Genomic DNA, 17,749 nt, shown 5'->3' with positions numbered 1-17,749 from the left:
GACATGGGCAAGAAAATGAACGAAAAATGAATTCAAGACGTGTGGATTTCACTTGTTGGAATTAATCTGGTAAGTTTGCGGAGTTGTCTTAGAAATTCCTTCAGATAGCAGCAAGACAAAGCCAAATGATGTTCGCATAGTGATACCAATTTAAAAACCAAATCAATTATTACGCTGTATGCTTCCTGGTTTAAAGAGCATTAAACTTTAACCAAACTTCAGGACAAGTTGTGTTTGTTTTACATCTGGATGCTAAGAGACACTCCCCAATTATTAAAAACGATTTCACTAAAATTGCTGTTTCACATTCTTATCCTTGTCATTCTATACAGGGTTTCTTAGTTGCCCTGGCATCCGCCATGGTCATGAGTCCATTCAGCTCCACACGCATAACAAAATTGGTACTTGCACCTGCAACCACAAGCATAAACCAAGTCTAGTAAATCAATAGTTATTTCTTTGCATCAATATCTAAACAAAGAGCTTAAAATTAACCAGGGTTCTGCTCTCCCCCATCGAGGTGTTTGTTAATTTCAAAACGAATAGTGCTGAACATAAACAACTCGAATTTCTCAAACTACTTTATAATCAAGCATAAATCATAGACTAACCTGCAAGTCATATGCGGGCAACCTTCGGTTCTTTCTACCATGAAACGGCAACTGGGACAATTACGCCATTTTTGCTCCTTGGCAAGGTTCCTCACCATGAGATCATCCCTTCCTCTCTCATCCTCACTCAGCGTCTGATACTCCTCACAGCTGATCCCTTGATGCCATGGAACATTACATTGGGCACAAAACAATCTATTGCAGTTTGGACACTCGGTTTCTGCTATGATTTCTCCTTGGTTATCATTCAGCAACAAAGCCGAACAGTCCTTGAAAGGACAGTAAAGTCTCCCACCTGTTGCGCAAAGTAGCTCTTCACATAGTAAATCTTCCCAACGATCGATAGCCTCTTTAGGAAGCCGAGTCCTGCATGCTTCAAGCTCCAACATGACTCCACAACCCTCCCCGGGGCACATGATTATGGTTATATGTTGCTCCAGCCTTGTCTTTACGTATGTGCTAATGCAATCAACACAAAATGAGTGAGAGCATCCCGAGATTGTGAACATTTGATGCCTTTCTTTTCCATCAACACATATCTCACAGTAGCATCGGGAGGATTCACTGGCTTTTTTCGCAGATCTTCTTGGCTTTTGCTTAGGCATCAATGAGCTTGCTCCGGTATCGGTGGCCCTTGAGGTTGAGGATGGAGACGAGATGTTTTCTTTAGCTGAGAGCAACATTGCTTCTTGAAACTGCAACTCTTCAGCGATTTTGGCATCTAAATCTTCCAAATCCCCATCATCGTTTCCATAAAGAGCAGACCAATCAATCTCTCCTGCAAAATCGAAATAAGATGAAGCATTTGCCATGTTACAAGCACTTAATTGGAGTACCTATCTTCTTTACTTTCTATTAAATAGCCTTGATTTGTACCATGTGTATATAAATGGCAAAACTTTGAAGCTAACTTGCTAGGAACATGGCCTTTCTGATTTAACTTTCGCGTAAATTGCTAGGAAAATGTCCATTACGATCCAAGCAATTTATCAACAACTAAGCAACGGAAACTTGACTTCAGTACGCGTAAATTGCTAGGAAAATATAAGAGGAGATGAAACTTTGACTTGTGCTTTTAGTTATACTATTCACCCTCTCCAATTTTCGACATTTGTACAAAGAAATAATATGAAAATATAATCCTTCATATATTTACTATCCAATCTTTATTCCAGTACGGGCAACTTAGTTTTCAAGTTTCTATTTTAGAATTAGATTCCGTCAACATGAAAGAAAAAGAAGGTAAAATAACAATGAAGCCGAGTCCTATTATTATTATTATTATTATATCTGGCAAACATGAGTATTGCACGCAGATTTGACTTTTCCATGCATTTTAAATAACCCTTTTGTAATTGAGATTTGCCAGCGGAGATGCCATTTTTTTTTATTCAAAACCGGTTTGGATAGTACATAGACTCAATATAGCGACAATCCTTCCAACATAGTTTGTTCCATTCACAAATATAAAGATTCAAATCTCTAATCTTGCTTAAGAGATCTAGTGTCTCATACCACTAGATCAACTAGTTGTTGGCATTCCATTTAGTTAATAAAGTATCTTGTCTTTGTCGTAAGAAAAAGATGCTGTCATCCTCAATTATGAGAATGAAGATCATCAGACCACCACTGGCAAATGATTAAGGATTTGTTCCTATTGCAATAGTTCCTAGCACTCATCATCATTAGGGTGAAGATGTCTCGCCTTCTTTTATCCTTAATACGGAGCTGAGATTTTGTTGTTATACAACCAACATATTGGCACCAAGGAAATGTAGACTATATACACTTTTACAAGAAAGAGCATTAAATTTGAACCAAAACCATAATTTGCTCGAAAGTGATTCAGCTTGCATGGGTTACGAGGACCTGATGCACATATGTTTGATGTGTCTGCTGCAAATGAACTTTGGAGTGCAATTTTATAGACTATCTCTACTGTATATATTTAGATGAAAATCTCATATTTATTGATTGGTATACGGTGGGGGAGGAAAGAATATTGTTGATTTCATTGGTAACGTAGAACATATCCCACTCTTGGTGCAATATCTCTGATCAGTCTTGCGTTTGCTCCGCTTCCTTAGCCATTGTATTAATTAAAAACAAAGTGCAGCATGAGGAGCTCGAGCCGTGCAATGTTTCGCAGGCTTAGAACCATAAGCGCAGGTGCAAAAACTTGGCCTGGATCATGATCACCTGGGTTCCCCACCCCCCACTTTCATCACTTGTACAGGCAACCTTTGGCTGGTTTCGCACAATACACCTGATCCCAGTCCGGTGCAGGACAATGACAAATTGACAATCGCATAGCTGCGATACTGACTAAAAGTGTGAGATCTACCAGACTGGAAGATCTCATGTTGCATGCCAAAGCATTGGTTTCCTTTGAGAAATAAAGATTCCTACAAGAGAAAACCAAACTGAAAGGAGACTCACTGCACTTGAATGCCCTTCATGAGAGTGAGATTACCTGTTCTGTTTGCTTGTTTCTACTTTGTGACTGAACATTCAAGTATGGGAACTTATAAGTTCTCCCAAGATTATGAATAGAGAAAAGTGCCTAAAATTATCATGTAATTGACCAAAGACCTATATGCAAGATCGGTACAAGATATTTTTATCAGTATAGCTATATTTACTTGTTTTGGTTAAAACCGATCAGAAAATAGCACACTAAACAGAATGCAGTAGCTGAAGAAAACAAAGGTCATAAGGGAGTGCTCGTATCCATTCAATTAAGCATTCCTATGAAAGTATACTTTAGCAGTTTATTCTTTCACTTCGCTATTAGTGAAATACTAAAACTGCTAGCCTGTTTTCAAGAGCTGTTGTCTATCATATAAGCTTCTAGGGCACAGTTACGGTTTTATACTTGAGTATTGATGTGCATTTTAGCATGTAAATTGAACAAATAGACCACCACTAACTTGATCAATCAAGAACAAACTCCAATGGATAAACATCATTCACATAGTAGAATAATAACCAGCAATTCTCAGTACTAAATTGAACAAATGGTCCGACTTTTCACAAACTAGAGCATTAAACCAAATTAAACTCGCTCCACAGTTGATGCAAATAGTTTCTTTTAAGAGACTAAAAACAACTTAAGGGATGGATGGTAACATTTATTGTGGTCTTGTTGAGTTGTTGTGCTCTTAATTCCTCTGGCAACCACCGTGATTGGCATTCCACTTCTCTCCGCAACCATAACAAAACTGAAACTTACACCTGCAAGAACAATCATAGGACAACTCCCCTGTCAACCCCTAACACTCTTTTTAACAAGTTTTAAATCATACAATTCTAAGGAGTCCAGGTTAAACAAATCTATATGACTTCAAGGGAATTTTTCCAATTGCAGTATAAGCAAGGATAGAATCTACATCTAATCATCCAAATTCCGAAGACAAAGGCCAGTTGTTCATTATCATTGATGAATCAGTATCGTAAATTATTCGAATATTTCAACTGACCTGCAAGTCATATGTGGGCAACCAACTGTTCTTTCAACATAGTATTTGCACTTAGGGCACCTAGCCCATTTTCTCTCCTTGGCAAGTTCCCTCAACATGAGATCTTGTCTGCCTCTTTCATCCTCATTAAGCCTCTGGAATTCCGCACATTCAATCCCCGGATGCCATGGCACATAACACTGTGCACAAAACAACCTATGGCAAAAAGGGCACTCAGATTCTCTAATAACTTCCCCTCCGTCATTCAGCAACGAGGCCGAACAATCCCTGAAAGGGCAGTAAAATCTCTGGGATGCATTAATAAACTCCTGGCAAAGTGCATCTTCCCACCGATGGATTACCGCCCCAGGAAGCAGAGGCCTACAGTTATCGAGTTCCAAGACAGCTCCGCAATTCACTCCAGGGCACCTTATGACGGTCACGTTTTCTTCAACCCTTGTCAAAATATGCTTGCTCACGCAATCAGAACAGTAAGAGTGATTGCAACTTTCCGTTGTGAACATCTGATCGTTTTCTTTCCTCTCAACGCAAATCTCACAGAAGCTCATGGAGGATTCACCGGCTTCCTTCGTCTCCATGTCCATGAACCCCAGCAGAGGCACGGGTTGGATTAATATGGGAGATGAAGAATGGGCCATGCACGGGTTGCAGATGGTGCTTCTGTTACCCATGTTCGAAGAAACTGTTGATGACATGAGAGCCTCTTGAAACAGCAACTCTTGGGCATACTTGTCATCGGATGGTGGGAAGATTTCATCTTCGGGTTGGTCAAAGAGTGCCGAGTAGTATAAATCATCAACAAAATCAAGATCGGATGATGGTGCGATTTGTGCCATGCTGACGTATAGCAAAGACTCTTTACTGTCTCTAAACACTACAGAATTCCCTTTCTTATATGTCTGACAATGATACTCAGTTTAATTTAATCATTAAATTTTTAATTTATTCTTTTTTAAAGCATTCAAACACTAAATAAAAAAAATATTGATATGACCGTCATGTATGTTGATATAGACCAATTTTTTATAATCACATATCATCTACTTCATTTTTCATTTTCTTAGTTTATCTTTTTCTTCCCAAAATGAAATGTACAATTTCATCTCTTGTCACGTTAACACTGAAATTATAATTATTTGATATAATCTCTGACCATTGAATAAATTAATGAACTTTATCAATTTACATTTTTTTTAAATCACTTTAAAATTCATGAAATTCAACCCAACACCTAAAACTCATGAAGTCCCAAATCATTATAATCTACAATATTCATTTTCTTATCAATGTGAAATCAAGATATATAGTTTCTTTTTCTCCTTCCCTATCTTCTTCTAATTGTAACTTAAAAGAAGATGATTTATCGTCAAAAAATCAAAAAGAATATAAAGTTTAATTTTTTTTTAAAAGGATAGAGTTTTTTTATAATTTTTTTAAAAATAAATATATGTTCATAATGTTGTTAAGTATTTAATGACGGGTGATAACAATAAATGAATAAAATATGAGAAAATAAAAAATTAGTATTTAAATTGATTTTTTTAAAACTTTATGATCAAAATAAGAGTGAGAAGGAAGTTGACTAGTAAAATTTGTAATTTACCCTTCTAACAAAATGGAGGAAGCGCCATGGCTCTTCTAGTAATTTAGCACTGAGGATCCCTAGGGAGCTCCTTCATCAAGGGGGTAACCTCAAAATCCGTTCCCTTCTTTATCAATAAATCTCGACTTATTTACATTTATTTCGAAATTAAACAAGCTCTTCCGTTGGTCATTAGTGGGAAATAAAGCACAATTATACTATATGAAATATTCTTTTGATGGACTTGATAATTTTTTATTGTTACATATAAAATATAATTAATATATATTTTTACATCTGAATTTAAATTTAAAGTTCAGTTAAATATTTAAAAATTTTAAATCAAAAATTTAAATTTAATTTTAATGTTAGGTTGATTATATTACAATTTTTATCTCCGTTGTTTTAAAAATAAAATATTTAAATTATTAAATTTATCTTTTATTCAAAATTATCCAAATAATATAAAATATTAATCGTATTTAATATTTAATTTTGACTAATATATAAGCTGTTTTGTAAAATCAATTCAAATACTTAAAATAGGCATCTAAGCCCAGTACCCCACAATACAAGGTAATATTACTTCTCCAAGGAAGGAATGCCATGTTTTCTTTATCTGACGTTATTATAGTACTATAAATGAAGTACAAACCCTAGACAGAGTTCCATGGATAATGGATGTATACTAAAATTAGTTTAAAGATGTTTGATAATTTGAGAAATTCTACGTAGAAATAATAATAAAATTATTCTTTATCCTAAAAAAATATTATTCGATGTTAACCCTAAATCCTAATTTGTTGCGTCGGACTTTGTCCTGTAGACAATCATCGTTTACCTAATCCTCTTGCCCAACAAATCGAAGCAACTTTAGGAATAATTTGATTTTTTCACTTGGATTGTGACGGTGGTTGGCCGGATTTCTTTTTCCGATTGCTACCGTCTAGATTGGTGTTGTAGGCTCTTTAAGGCCCTCGCAAAGCACCAAAAACGTTTTCAACAACCTTGGACTAGGCCTGCTTTATTATGGACCAGATTTTATTAACATAACCTTGAAAACCTGTTACAGGGGTATGGTATGATAGAGGCAGGCCAGTTCTAGCAATGTGTTTGGGATTTGCCAAAGAACCATTTGAAATCAAATCCGGGACTCGCGGGACTGTGGTAAGGAACGCGGATATGAAAATTGTTGATCCCGACACTGCTTCTTCCTTACCACGAAACCACGCTGGAGAGATTTGCATTAAAGGAGATCAGATCATGAAAGGTAAATCACTAGAAAATATGACCATAAATTTGAAAATAAATTATGAACCTTTATGACCCTGAGGCCACGGCTAGGACCATTGACAAAGATGGCTGGTTACATACCGGGGACATTGGTTACATCGATAATGACGACGAAGTTGAAGGAATTGATCAAATACAAAGGCCTTCAAGTTGCTCCTACGGAGCTTGAAGCCATGCTCATTGCCCATTCTGATATCACCGATGCTGTTGTGGTCGGGTAAGTGAAAAGAATGGTTAATTTATAATCCATATTTATAGTAATATCATATCTAATTTATTGGTTTAATGTCTTTCTGGGTTACTTAAAATAAATATAATTGTCTGCAATTTTCAACATGAATGAAGTGGCGGCTGGCGAAATTCCTGTTGCGTTTGTGGTGAAATCAGACAAATCAGAAATCAGTGAGGATGAAATCAAGCGGTACATTTAGAAACAGGTAATAATAATTCTATTAACATATAGTAGAAGTTGAATTTGACCTATGAAAAATGTGACTTGACATATATACTCTGTTTTTTAATGGCGAAGGTGGCGTTTTACAAGAGAACAAGTCGTGTGTTCTTCATGGAAGCCATTCCAAAGGCACCGTCGGGGGAAAATTTGAGAAAGTAACTGAGAGCTAAACTAAAAATCATTGAAACCTGAATCCAGCCTTCCATGGAAGCCTGTGAAATGATATACTGATATACATCCAAGTGCAAGGAGTCACTGTCATAAAGAAATGGGTCAGTTCATATATGTTCAATCTGGCTAATACAACTTGTTAGAGGACAATCAAAATCATGTTTATTATTATTTGTTAAGATTGATTTATTTGTAAGAATACAACAAAGAAAACAGTTCACTGTGAAGGTTGCTTAACGTCTTTCTTCTCCGACAGGTGTATCAGACATTTGAGACACAAGTGGTACACTGTTATATTTCTAAAGGATACAGATGCAGTAATTATGCCTTGATCTCAGCACAATTACTAAAGATTGAAGACCATATGGTCCCATAATTGTGTTGAGTGCAATGAAATAATTTTCTAACCTGTTGCAGAAGATTAACATTCGAAATCCCATGCGCAGACAAAACTGTCGAATCAAACAGGCACTAAACATAAAGATCTAAAATCCCTTTATTATATGTAAACTCCTTAAGTGACAGTTCATACACTACATTACACAGTTGAACCATTACAACTGTAAGAAGCGTTTCTTCCATTGTTTCTACAGGTATTTCTCCAATTACCCAGAACCGGGAAAGTGAAGGGAAAAAAGAAGTAAATCTTTAATAAGGGCCTAATACTTTAACCTTAGTAGCAACAGGCAAACAACTTTTTGATACATTAATATAATTTTACCAACTCCCTGAGATCATGTTTGATGTCTGATTGGTGAAAAAGCAAGATTGCGGCAAGGCCATAAGATTCCACTGTTCCCCTTAAAACCTAATGGGATTACTCCAACCAGGTCAAAAACACAAAAGGAAAAATCTAGGAGAAAATTTGTATATACATATACGCCACACTGGAGCTCCATAGAACCAAGACAGGATAAGCATGATTGATGAAGCCTAATTGATCAAAAGTCATCAAGAAAAACATGGTCTACGCTGAAGAGTGCGGCTGGTGTTGCTGCTTGTCTAGTCATCGCCGTGAATGTACCAACAAAGGAGTATGGTAGCACAGCGGCGCACGATGTAGATTCGAGCACGTTGTTGTTTTACCAAGGAGGCACACTTGGAGGAGAAGCCATACCCTTTTTCTTAGGAGAGGCCTTAATTCCATGGTTGTATTGCTGCGACTGAAACTCACCCATGGTTAATACAAAAGTGTTATTTTACCAGATTTGCAGGGATAAAGAGAAGGGAAAAAAAGCTCAACCTAGAGCTTGAATTCGTGTGGGTTAAGGGTAAAGCACATATATATATACAATTAGAATTCCGAAATCCAATAAAGGTTAACTGAGATATGAAGGAAGCAAGTGAACGTGTAGATTCAAAAACTGAGGAGTTTGAATTTGCATGGAATATGCAAAATAGTTTTTTATATATATATATATAAAACTAGGGGAGTGGACGTAGTTTCGAGGCGTTTATTGCTTAATAATTCAATGAAACGATACCCTTACACAACAAAAGACTACTTCCCTGCCTTCTCCTTTGTACTAATCTTTAATTGTTGGAAACAATGAGAATGATTAATAATTATTTAGTTAAGTAATGGGGATTAGAGAAGTGGCTGAGGATGAGCTTAAAAAGTGGAGAGCTGTTTAATGAAGACAAGGCAATGGATTTGGCTGATGGGAACAATGCCCCGGCAAGATGGCCTCAATTTTGAGGTAGGACGTTGGTTTGGTTGGATTGCTTGGATTTTATACACCGTGGCTCGTACTCCCAACACACACACTCAGCTCTGTATGGGCAAAATTAACAAACTCTCCCCACTTGAGAGAATAAAATCTCCACCAATTTTTATGTCCTTTCAAATAATGGAAATGTAAGTGAACGAGAGATGTAAAAATCTCTCTCTTTCGAAATCCCAATATTGTATATGCTATGTAAATGGTAGTCATGGAATCAAAAGAGCAACTATGTTTGATCCACTGCATCAATGTTTATGGTATCATATATGTTATAAAAATGTTCATGGTATCCCCACCCAAGATATTGCATTCGGTAGCTGATTGTTATCATTAGACAGCTGGGTTTGCTTTAAGTGAAAGATCCTCACAATTCTTAACCAGAAGTGACTAGTCAGTGATCCATGCTGCCTATAGACAGCTCAAGTTAGTTTACCAACATTTTCTAAGTACATATTATCTGTTCATTTGAACAGTTTGGATATGTATATCCTAATCTTTTCCATGTATTACGTTTTCAAGCAAGTCAATATTCGTGACATGATTATCTCCAAAGATTATTCATTTTATTTTATTGCGAAAATTCTTGACGCAGAACTTGTATCTTTCGTCCCTATAACACCATGAAATGCTACTCCACATCTCTTGTAATTCCTCGTCAAAACTTTAAATGCATAATTTACAGGTCTGTAGTCTTTATAATGAATGGAAAAACATAGAAAACCGACTTCAACTCAAGTCTTCATTTACTGCACCAGGAAATGACATATCTGGGAATAACATACAAAGGTGCTTCCACGGAAATTGAGAAACAACGGATGAGAGATGAGCGTTGACCCTTGGTTTGAGGGAAATAAATGTCCTTTTATCATCTCAAATGCCTTTGTTTTCAATTTTGATTTCCATTTCATAATCTATGTGCAATGTATGTGTATCCTTCCTTGGACCTTGGGCATTTAAAAGCAGCGGTTTCTCAATCTTCTAAAATCGAGTACAAAGATAAGTACTTAGATTTCAATATATCAAGCCATCACATAGAATGGAACTTTTTTATTGTTTTTTTTTCTTCTTTTTTGTACGTTATGATTGATAATACGAGTAACACAACATAAAATTGATGACATGTATATTTTTTGGAATGAAGATTCATGTGAAACAAAATAAAACAATAATATATAAGGTAACTACGGTCCGTTTGTTTAAGGTAAAACGTTTTGCGAAAAATGTTTTCCTCATTTTCCAGTGCTTGGTTGGAGGAAAACTGGTTGCTCAACGTAAAATATTTTCCTGGTCAACAGAATTTCCTTTGTATTTTCTTGAAAATGAGATCGTTCTAAAAATGACTTACGATCTGATTTTCCCTAAGTCATTTTCCGAACTTTTAACTTCAAAGAATAAATACTCAAAATAAATTTATTTTATGAATTTAATATTATAAAATATATTAATAACATTTTTAACAAAATATTAATTATTAAAATATTTAAATACATTTATTAATATTTCTAACAATATAATATTATATTTTTAATATTATAATAAAATAATCAATTATATTATAATAATATAAGATATTATATTTTTATTTTAATAATATATAATAAATTATTAAAAAAAATTATATTATTTATTAATTTCATAGAAATAATATTATTAAATTATTAATAATGAATAATATTATTTATATTTATATTAATATAATAATAAAATATTTTTAATAAAGATATTTAAAATATACTAATTAATATTTTTAAAATATAATATAACACTATTACTTTAATAAATAATATAATTTATAATATTTTATTTCAATAAAATACCAATATTAATATTTATTAATAAAATTATAAAAACAATATTTTAATCATAAATAAATTATTTTAATATTTAAAAAAAATAATATTAAGTTTTATGATAAATAATATTATTTATTGTATTTAGTATTTATAATAAATAATTTTTAAAAAATTCATCAACTAGTGGAAAAAATGCTTTAAACAACATATTCTAAACATTGTAAAATATTTTCCAAAAAATATAATTTATTTAACGGAAAACATTTTTAGGAAAACGATTTCAGTGAAACAAACAGACCATATATATATATATATATATATATATATATTAAAATCCAATAGAAGAAAAACAATCACATTACATTTACCTTGGGTCAAAATCAAAAGAACCCGGCCATCAAACCCAGAGTTTTATGTATGTCATGGCTTATTTTTCTACTTCACTCCCTAGATTCTCTTATAAATATTCTTTTGGAGATTACATTAATGATCATATTAACCAAATTAAAACTTAAATCATTTATTTTATAATGTAGTAAATCATATATATTATAGAAAAATACTTTTACACAATTTTAAATAATTTAAATTCGACATGTGTCATCAATACTCATAATTTAGAAATTAAATTTTAAGAATTTAAAAATATGAGATGACAAAACTATACATGATTATATATTTTATTTTAAAAATATATAATTATACCAACAGAAGGGAAATTCTTATGACAGAAAAGCGTTGGCGATTATATATTTTATTTTAAAAAAGAAAAAAAAAAGGAAATGGGAGCGGTCACCGACAGAAATTAGAGGTAAGCGTGGTTGGGAATGTCGCATTCAATTACAAATGTAGCATTTCAAAGACAAGGTTGCTATTAACAACGCCACATGGCGTGGATCTCTCTCTTTTTTTTTTCCTGACAATTTCTTGTATCCTACCATTTTGTCAGTAAATATTTTTTATTTTTATTATTATTATCACAAATTTATACTAAATTAGTAATATATATTTTAAGGAAAAGCAAATGCTTACCATTTTGTCAGTAAATCTTTTTTTATTTTTATTTTTATTATCACAAATTTATACTAAATTAGTAATATATATTTTAAGGAAAAGCAAATGCTGACAATTTTGTGACACTACTTTGGGTTAATTAAAATATTGTTCTAGAAGTTTTATTTTTATTAAATTTTGTAGGAGTGTGCAACACAAATTTTCACACCACGATGTCTGTTCTCTTTGAAAGAAGATGTGTATTTCCCCCTTCTTTTTATGCTTCGTCCATGGTGATTTTAAGGATTATTTTTATATATTATAGGAAAATGATTATATATCTTATTTAATTTAAATTATAGACTAGAGACACGAAATAGATTTCAATAATTAATTTAATAAAAACATAAAATAATTGTATTTTATATAAAAGGGTGCAAAAAGTTAGTTGGTGTGAATGGAACACTCCCATGTTTGTCTATTTGTGATAGTTATTCGAACAAGCTCGCATTTGCTATCATTACTCTAATTTGACTGTATGTTAATTTGAACATCAAATTAATTAATTTAATTTGTTTTCATTCCTTCATAGTTTGTATTAAATGCATTCATGTTATAAGATCGATCTTTTTATAAAGAAAAAAATTTATATGATGGTCTCCGTTTTTTTAAATTCATTGATAATATACACTGTGTAAATATAATTAATTGAATCAAAGACCTTTAAGAAGAACAATATTCATCTTTACTATTGAAATCATTTGATAAATTCTAAAAAAGATTAATTGAATTAATCAAATAATGATTAAATCTATAAATAAAAAAAATATTTTTTTTTGTTGAAAAGGAAAAAGGCCGCCTAGCTTCCCGTCTTGTCACTATCAGCAGCTCCTAGCTTTAGGGTACTCTTTCAAGAAGTTGATGTCTTCATGGTGTTTCCACATATGTTTGGTGATAAAATTTGCCACGCGATTTGCTTCTCTTGGTATGTGTTTCAGATCAACTTCCCAATTTCTTTCAAGTAATTAAATTAAAAAATAATTTTAATATACTATATCATATACCATTAACAATAAATTTGTAATTTTTTTTAAATTACTTCAAATACATTACAATTCATTAACTACCATATTTTAAAAAAGAAAACTTAGTATTTCAAATATATTTCTGTGCTTTTTATTTCATCTACTTCTAATAACTTTCTTATTTTAAAAAAATATATTATTAATTAGATTAATAAAAGAAAATGAATGAATTGAATTAAAACTTTAATTTAAACAAAATAAAAAATATGCTGTTTGATCTAGTGACGAGTATAATGCATCTTCAATCTATAGGATCAGATCTAAAGTTGTGATTGTGTGGCTATATAAATTTATATAAAAATTAAAAAAATAATTAAAATATAAAAAAAAAAGTTTAGTGGAGAAAAAAGTTACAAAACACTAAAGTATTAAGAATTTTTAGATATTATGTCACATTTTAATTATTTTTCACTTTATCATACTTTGACATTTAAAGATGTTTAAAATCACAAGTCCCCACAATTACTTACCCAATTAAAATTAGAGAAAATAACATCATTGACCAAAAATGCCTTATAATATACGATTTTAACCAACTTTTTTTGGATTTGTCAAAATGACCAACTAAATCGCAATGCGAACTTGGACCTATCAATGCGAATATAAATCGCAACGATTGGTGGTATTGCGATTTATTCCAAATTCGTTGCGATAGTCAAAATCGCAACGACTGGTGGTATGCATTGTTTTTAAGAATTTTCTAAAAAAATAGTATTCGAGACGGGACGGGACGGGACGGGACGGACGACGGCGGCGGCGGCGCGCGAAAGTCCCCCTTGTTCTCTATCACTCAACAAGGAAGTGGGAAGTCAAGCCTTAAATACCATTCTCAATAGTGTTTACAATACTATGTGGGATTGAGCATTACCAACACTTGTTTCCAATACAATGTGATTGTTCAGAAAACAATTAACAATCATGCACCTTAAAACAACTAAATCAGCAACCAATTGCATTAGTATTATACGATTAAATATGTCATAATTAAAAGTCAATCTACAATCAATCGCGATTATTGCAATTTTAAGCAAAACATTCAAAAATAATATCACTATTTAAGGCTCAATCCAACATAGTATTGGGAACAAGTGTTGGTAATGCTCAATCCCACATAGTATTGGAAACACTATTTGGAATGTATTTAAGGCTTGGCTTTCCTACTTCCTTGTTGAGTGATAGAGAACAAGGGGAACTCTCGCGCGCCGCCGCCGCCGCCGTCCGTCTCGTCTCGTCTCGGGTCGTGTCGTGGCGAACTTGGACTATCGCAACGGATTTGGAATAAATCGCAACGCGAACTTCGACTATCGCAACGAACTTGGAATAAATCGCAACGCGAACTTGGACTATCGCAACGAATTTGGAATAAATCGCAACGCGAACTTCGACTATCGCAACGAACTTGGAATAAATCGCAACGCGAACTTGGACTATCGCAATGCGAATATGTAAATCGCAATACGATAGTCGAAGTTCGCGTTGCGAATCTGAAAACTGATTTGCGATACCGGAGATCGCGTTGCGAATTATCGATCGCATTGCGATTTAGTTGGTCATTTTGGCAAATCCAAAAAAGTTGATTAAAATCGTATATTATAAGGCATTTTTGGTCACTGGGTTATTTTCTCTTAAAATTAATGTGACCAAATTAGGAAAATGGTGCAAACTTTTTCAAAGTGCCACCAATTTTCAGGGTTGATAAAATAACACCCATTAAAGCATTTGTGTAAATTAGGCAAGTTAGAATGCAACTGTAAAACGGTTGAGATTAATGACAAAGTAGCAACCACCAAAACTTTCTTTTATAGTGTGGTTAGTTCACAGTTACTTTTTTCTGGTATAATCGGTATTGCAAAAACGATGAGAATTCTCTCAACTTAATTTATTTTATTCTTAATTCTATATCACCTAGCCAATTTATGTTTAATTTTCATAAAAAACCAAAGCAAAAGTAGAGGAGGAAATTGATTTTATTAGAATCCATTTTTTAAAACATTCAAAACTGTATTTATATCCAATTAAATTATGTGACATATAAATCTATTTATAGCCACCTACTATTTAAATTCAACCAAATAGAAATTATAGAATATTCAAATGCTTGGTAAAATTCTATCATGATTTCATTTTCTAGATTTTACATATCTGATATGATTAAAATTAAAACGAATTTAGATACTAGAAATTTAAAGTATAGTATATAAACGATAAGTATAATAGTCAAATTAATAAAAAAAATAGAATAATAAAAGACATAATGTCAAAATAACTCTCAATGTTTACTACAATAATCATTTCTTATATATATATATATATATATATATATATATTGTAACATCCTTAATATCGGGTTAAGTGACTAAATTGTAAAGTTTCAGAATTTGGTGATTTAAAGTATAATAATTGATTAGTGCAAGGACTTATATGAAATGTTGTGTAGGATCAAATTATAAAGAAGAAAGAATAGAAGGATAGAATGATCTTTTGCAAGGAAAATAATTAAAGAATGGATTTATATATATTAGTTCCACGTGGAAGAGAAGAAAGAAAAACCAAGGTTCCAGAGTTCTATTCTTCTCTTCTTTTCTCCCAAACGTGAAGACTTATAGCAAAGGTGAGATTTTTCATAAGCTAATTGTTTGCTGAATTTTAAGTTTGGTATTGCTCCTTAGATGTTAATTAAGCTTAAGGAAAGTTTAATTTGCTTTAAAACAACAAGATAAAGAGTGTAGGAATAATTAAAGATTAGGAGTGTTTGAATGGAATTTTAAAAAAGAGTTCATATTTGGAATTTTGAGGGAGATTCCTGAAATCTATGTGGATGATTGATTTTTTTTAAGTATAAGAGGTATTGAATGGGTATTAATTAGTTTAAGTAGATGCATGCAAGTTAAGGAGATAAAAGATGGGAAATATGAAGTGTTGAGAGGATTATGAAGAGATTTTCGTGCTAAAATAACATTTATGGGCTGTGTGCATCAATGCACATTCAATGTGTACCAATGCATCAAGGGTAAAATCCCAGAAATTGTTCAAGGTGTATCGATGCACATGGGGTGTATCGATGCACTCCTTTAAAATAAAAACATCGAATGTCATTAGTGTATCGATGCACAAGTAGTGCATCGTTGCACCCCCTTAAAATACAAACATCGAATGAGATTTATGACCCGATGCATAGATTGTGCATCGATGCACCCGTCAAGGGATGCATCGATACATGGTGTAGTGCATCGATGCATACTTTCATTAAAAGATGAAAATAACTTTCTTTTTAGCCTATGGAGTGATAGTTTAGAATATATTAATTAGTATACTAATTAGTATCAATGTATTACTATGTAGATATAAAATGTAATTTCGTTCCGGAACAAAAAAAAAGATTAGGATCAAGTCAAAATAAGCAAGGCCAAGGTGAGTGCATATCCTAGATGAAATGGAATTGAGACAAGACTTGCGATAAGTCTATATCTTATCATTGAATTTATGATTTTATATTCATGCACATGCATACATATATATGTGTTAATGTTATAGTGATTTCATGCATTTCATGAATTTTTCATTCATGATTAACATGGTATCATATGAATGAATGTCATTATCAGAGAATTCTTCCAGATATATGAAATAATGAAAATGATCATATGAAGTGACTTATGTGTTTACATGGATAGTGATGAAATATATATGAAATGAGAAATGTATTTATAATTAAGTCTATATTATTTAATATGAGAGCTATAGGTATAATTGGCATGCCAAAAGTCGAGGGATTATCAGTGGTCCTTCGGGACATAGTGGTTCTTCGGAACAATCAGTGGTCCTTCGGGACATAGTGGTCCTTTGGGACAAATATTCAGTGCCCATTGAGGGAATTATACGAGCTGTGGTGACAGTATAGTGCACAACCTCTATGTACTCACATACCTTTGTTCTCCATAATGTACATGGGCAATTCAAAGATAAGTTAAAGTGGAATTAGCATAAGAATATATGTTTTATATGTGCATGTTACCGTCATATATGTTATAGTGAAATAGATGCATACAAATAGAGATGTCATGATCAGATGGTAAGAATGCATGTTCATGAATGCATTGTTATATATATATATATATATATATATTTATATTATGTCTCATTAAGTTTATAACTTAGCGTGTAAGTGATTTACACGTAGGTACCAAGAATCAAAAGGAGCAGTAATAGAGGCGGCAAGGACAACATTACTATTAAAAGATCAGATCATAAGTAATTGACAAAGTAGGTATTTTGGTTGTGTATAGAGTGTTGGCATGTAATAAGTGGTTAATTACGAATGCTCTGATCGATTTTGAATTGTGTGGTCTCTTTTATGTAAATTAATGTATTTGGTTTTAATGAAAGTTTAAAATTTTCATGTTTTTCTTTAAGTGTCAAAGTTTGAAAAGTCAATGTGACACATCGGACTCATATTCGGGTCGGATATGGGTTAAGGGTGTTACATATATATATATATATATTGTATTTTGGCTCCTAACATTTTTTTATGTAAAAAAAATTCTTAACATTTGATAGAATAATT

The 17,749-nt window shown here is 32.6% G+C and overlaps 2 protein-coding genes and 1 pseudogene across 2 annotated transcripts; 1 reads left to right on the top strand and 2 right to left on the bottom strand.

Annotated features, from left to right (window-relative positions):
- Window positions 1-192: 192 nt before the first annotated feature.
- On the bottom strand, window positions 193-1,564 carry LOC120190461 (probable E3 ubiquitin-protein ligase RNF144A-B). Its single transcript, XM_039193537.1, has 2 exons — window positions 612-1,564; window positions 193-411 (listed from the first exon to the last, which is right to left on the bottom strand). The coding sequence occupies exons 1-2, from the start codon at window positions 1,421-1,423 to the stop codon at window positions 339-341; spliced, it is 885 nt and encodes a 294-aa protein (XP_039049468.1). The 5' UTR covers window positions 1,424-1,564; the 3' UTR covers window positions 193-338.
- A 2,002-nt stretch (window positions 1,565-3,566) lies between these two features.
- Window positions 3,567-4,947, bottom strand: LOC120190274 (probable E3 ubiquitin-protein ligase RNF217). The gene is made up of 2 exons (XM_039193374.1): window positions 4,091-4,947; window positions 3,567-3,845 (listed from the first exon to the last, which is right to left on the bottom strand). Exons 1-2 carry the CDS (start codon window positions 4,924-4,926, stop codon window positions 3,773-3,775), a joined length of 909 nt encoding a protein of 302 aa, XP_039049305.1. The 5' UTR covers window positions 4,927-4,947; the 3' UTR covers window positions 3,567-3,772.
- A 1,395-nt stretch (window positions 4,948-6,342) lies between these two features.
- LOC120190291 lies at window positions 6,343-7,611 on the top strand (annotated as a pseudogene).
- The last annotated feature ends 10,138 nt before the right edge of the window (window positions 7,612-17,749 follow it).

The sequence above is a fragment of the Hibiscus syriacus genome, unplaced genomic scaffold (genome assembly GCF_006381635.1).
Source record: "Hibiscus syriacus cultivar Baekdansim isolate YM2019G1 unplaced genomic scaffold, ASM638163v2 tig00116962_pilon, whole genome shotgun sequence".
In the NCBI taxonomy this organism is placed as follows: domain Eukaryota; kingdom Viridiplantae; phylum Streptophyta; class Magnoliopsida; order Malvales; family Malvaceae; genus Hibiscus; species Hibiscus syriacus.
Note: the sequence above shows the minus strand (reverse complement) of the source record. Positions and strands in the feature narration are given on the sequence as shown.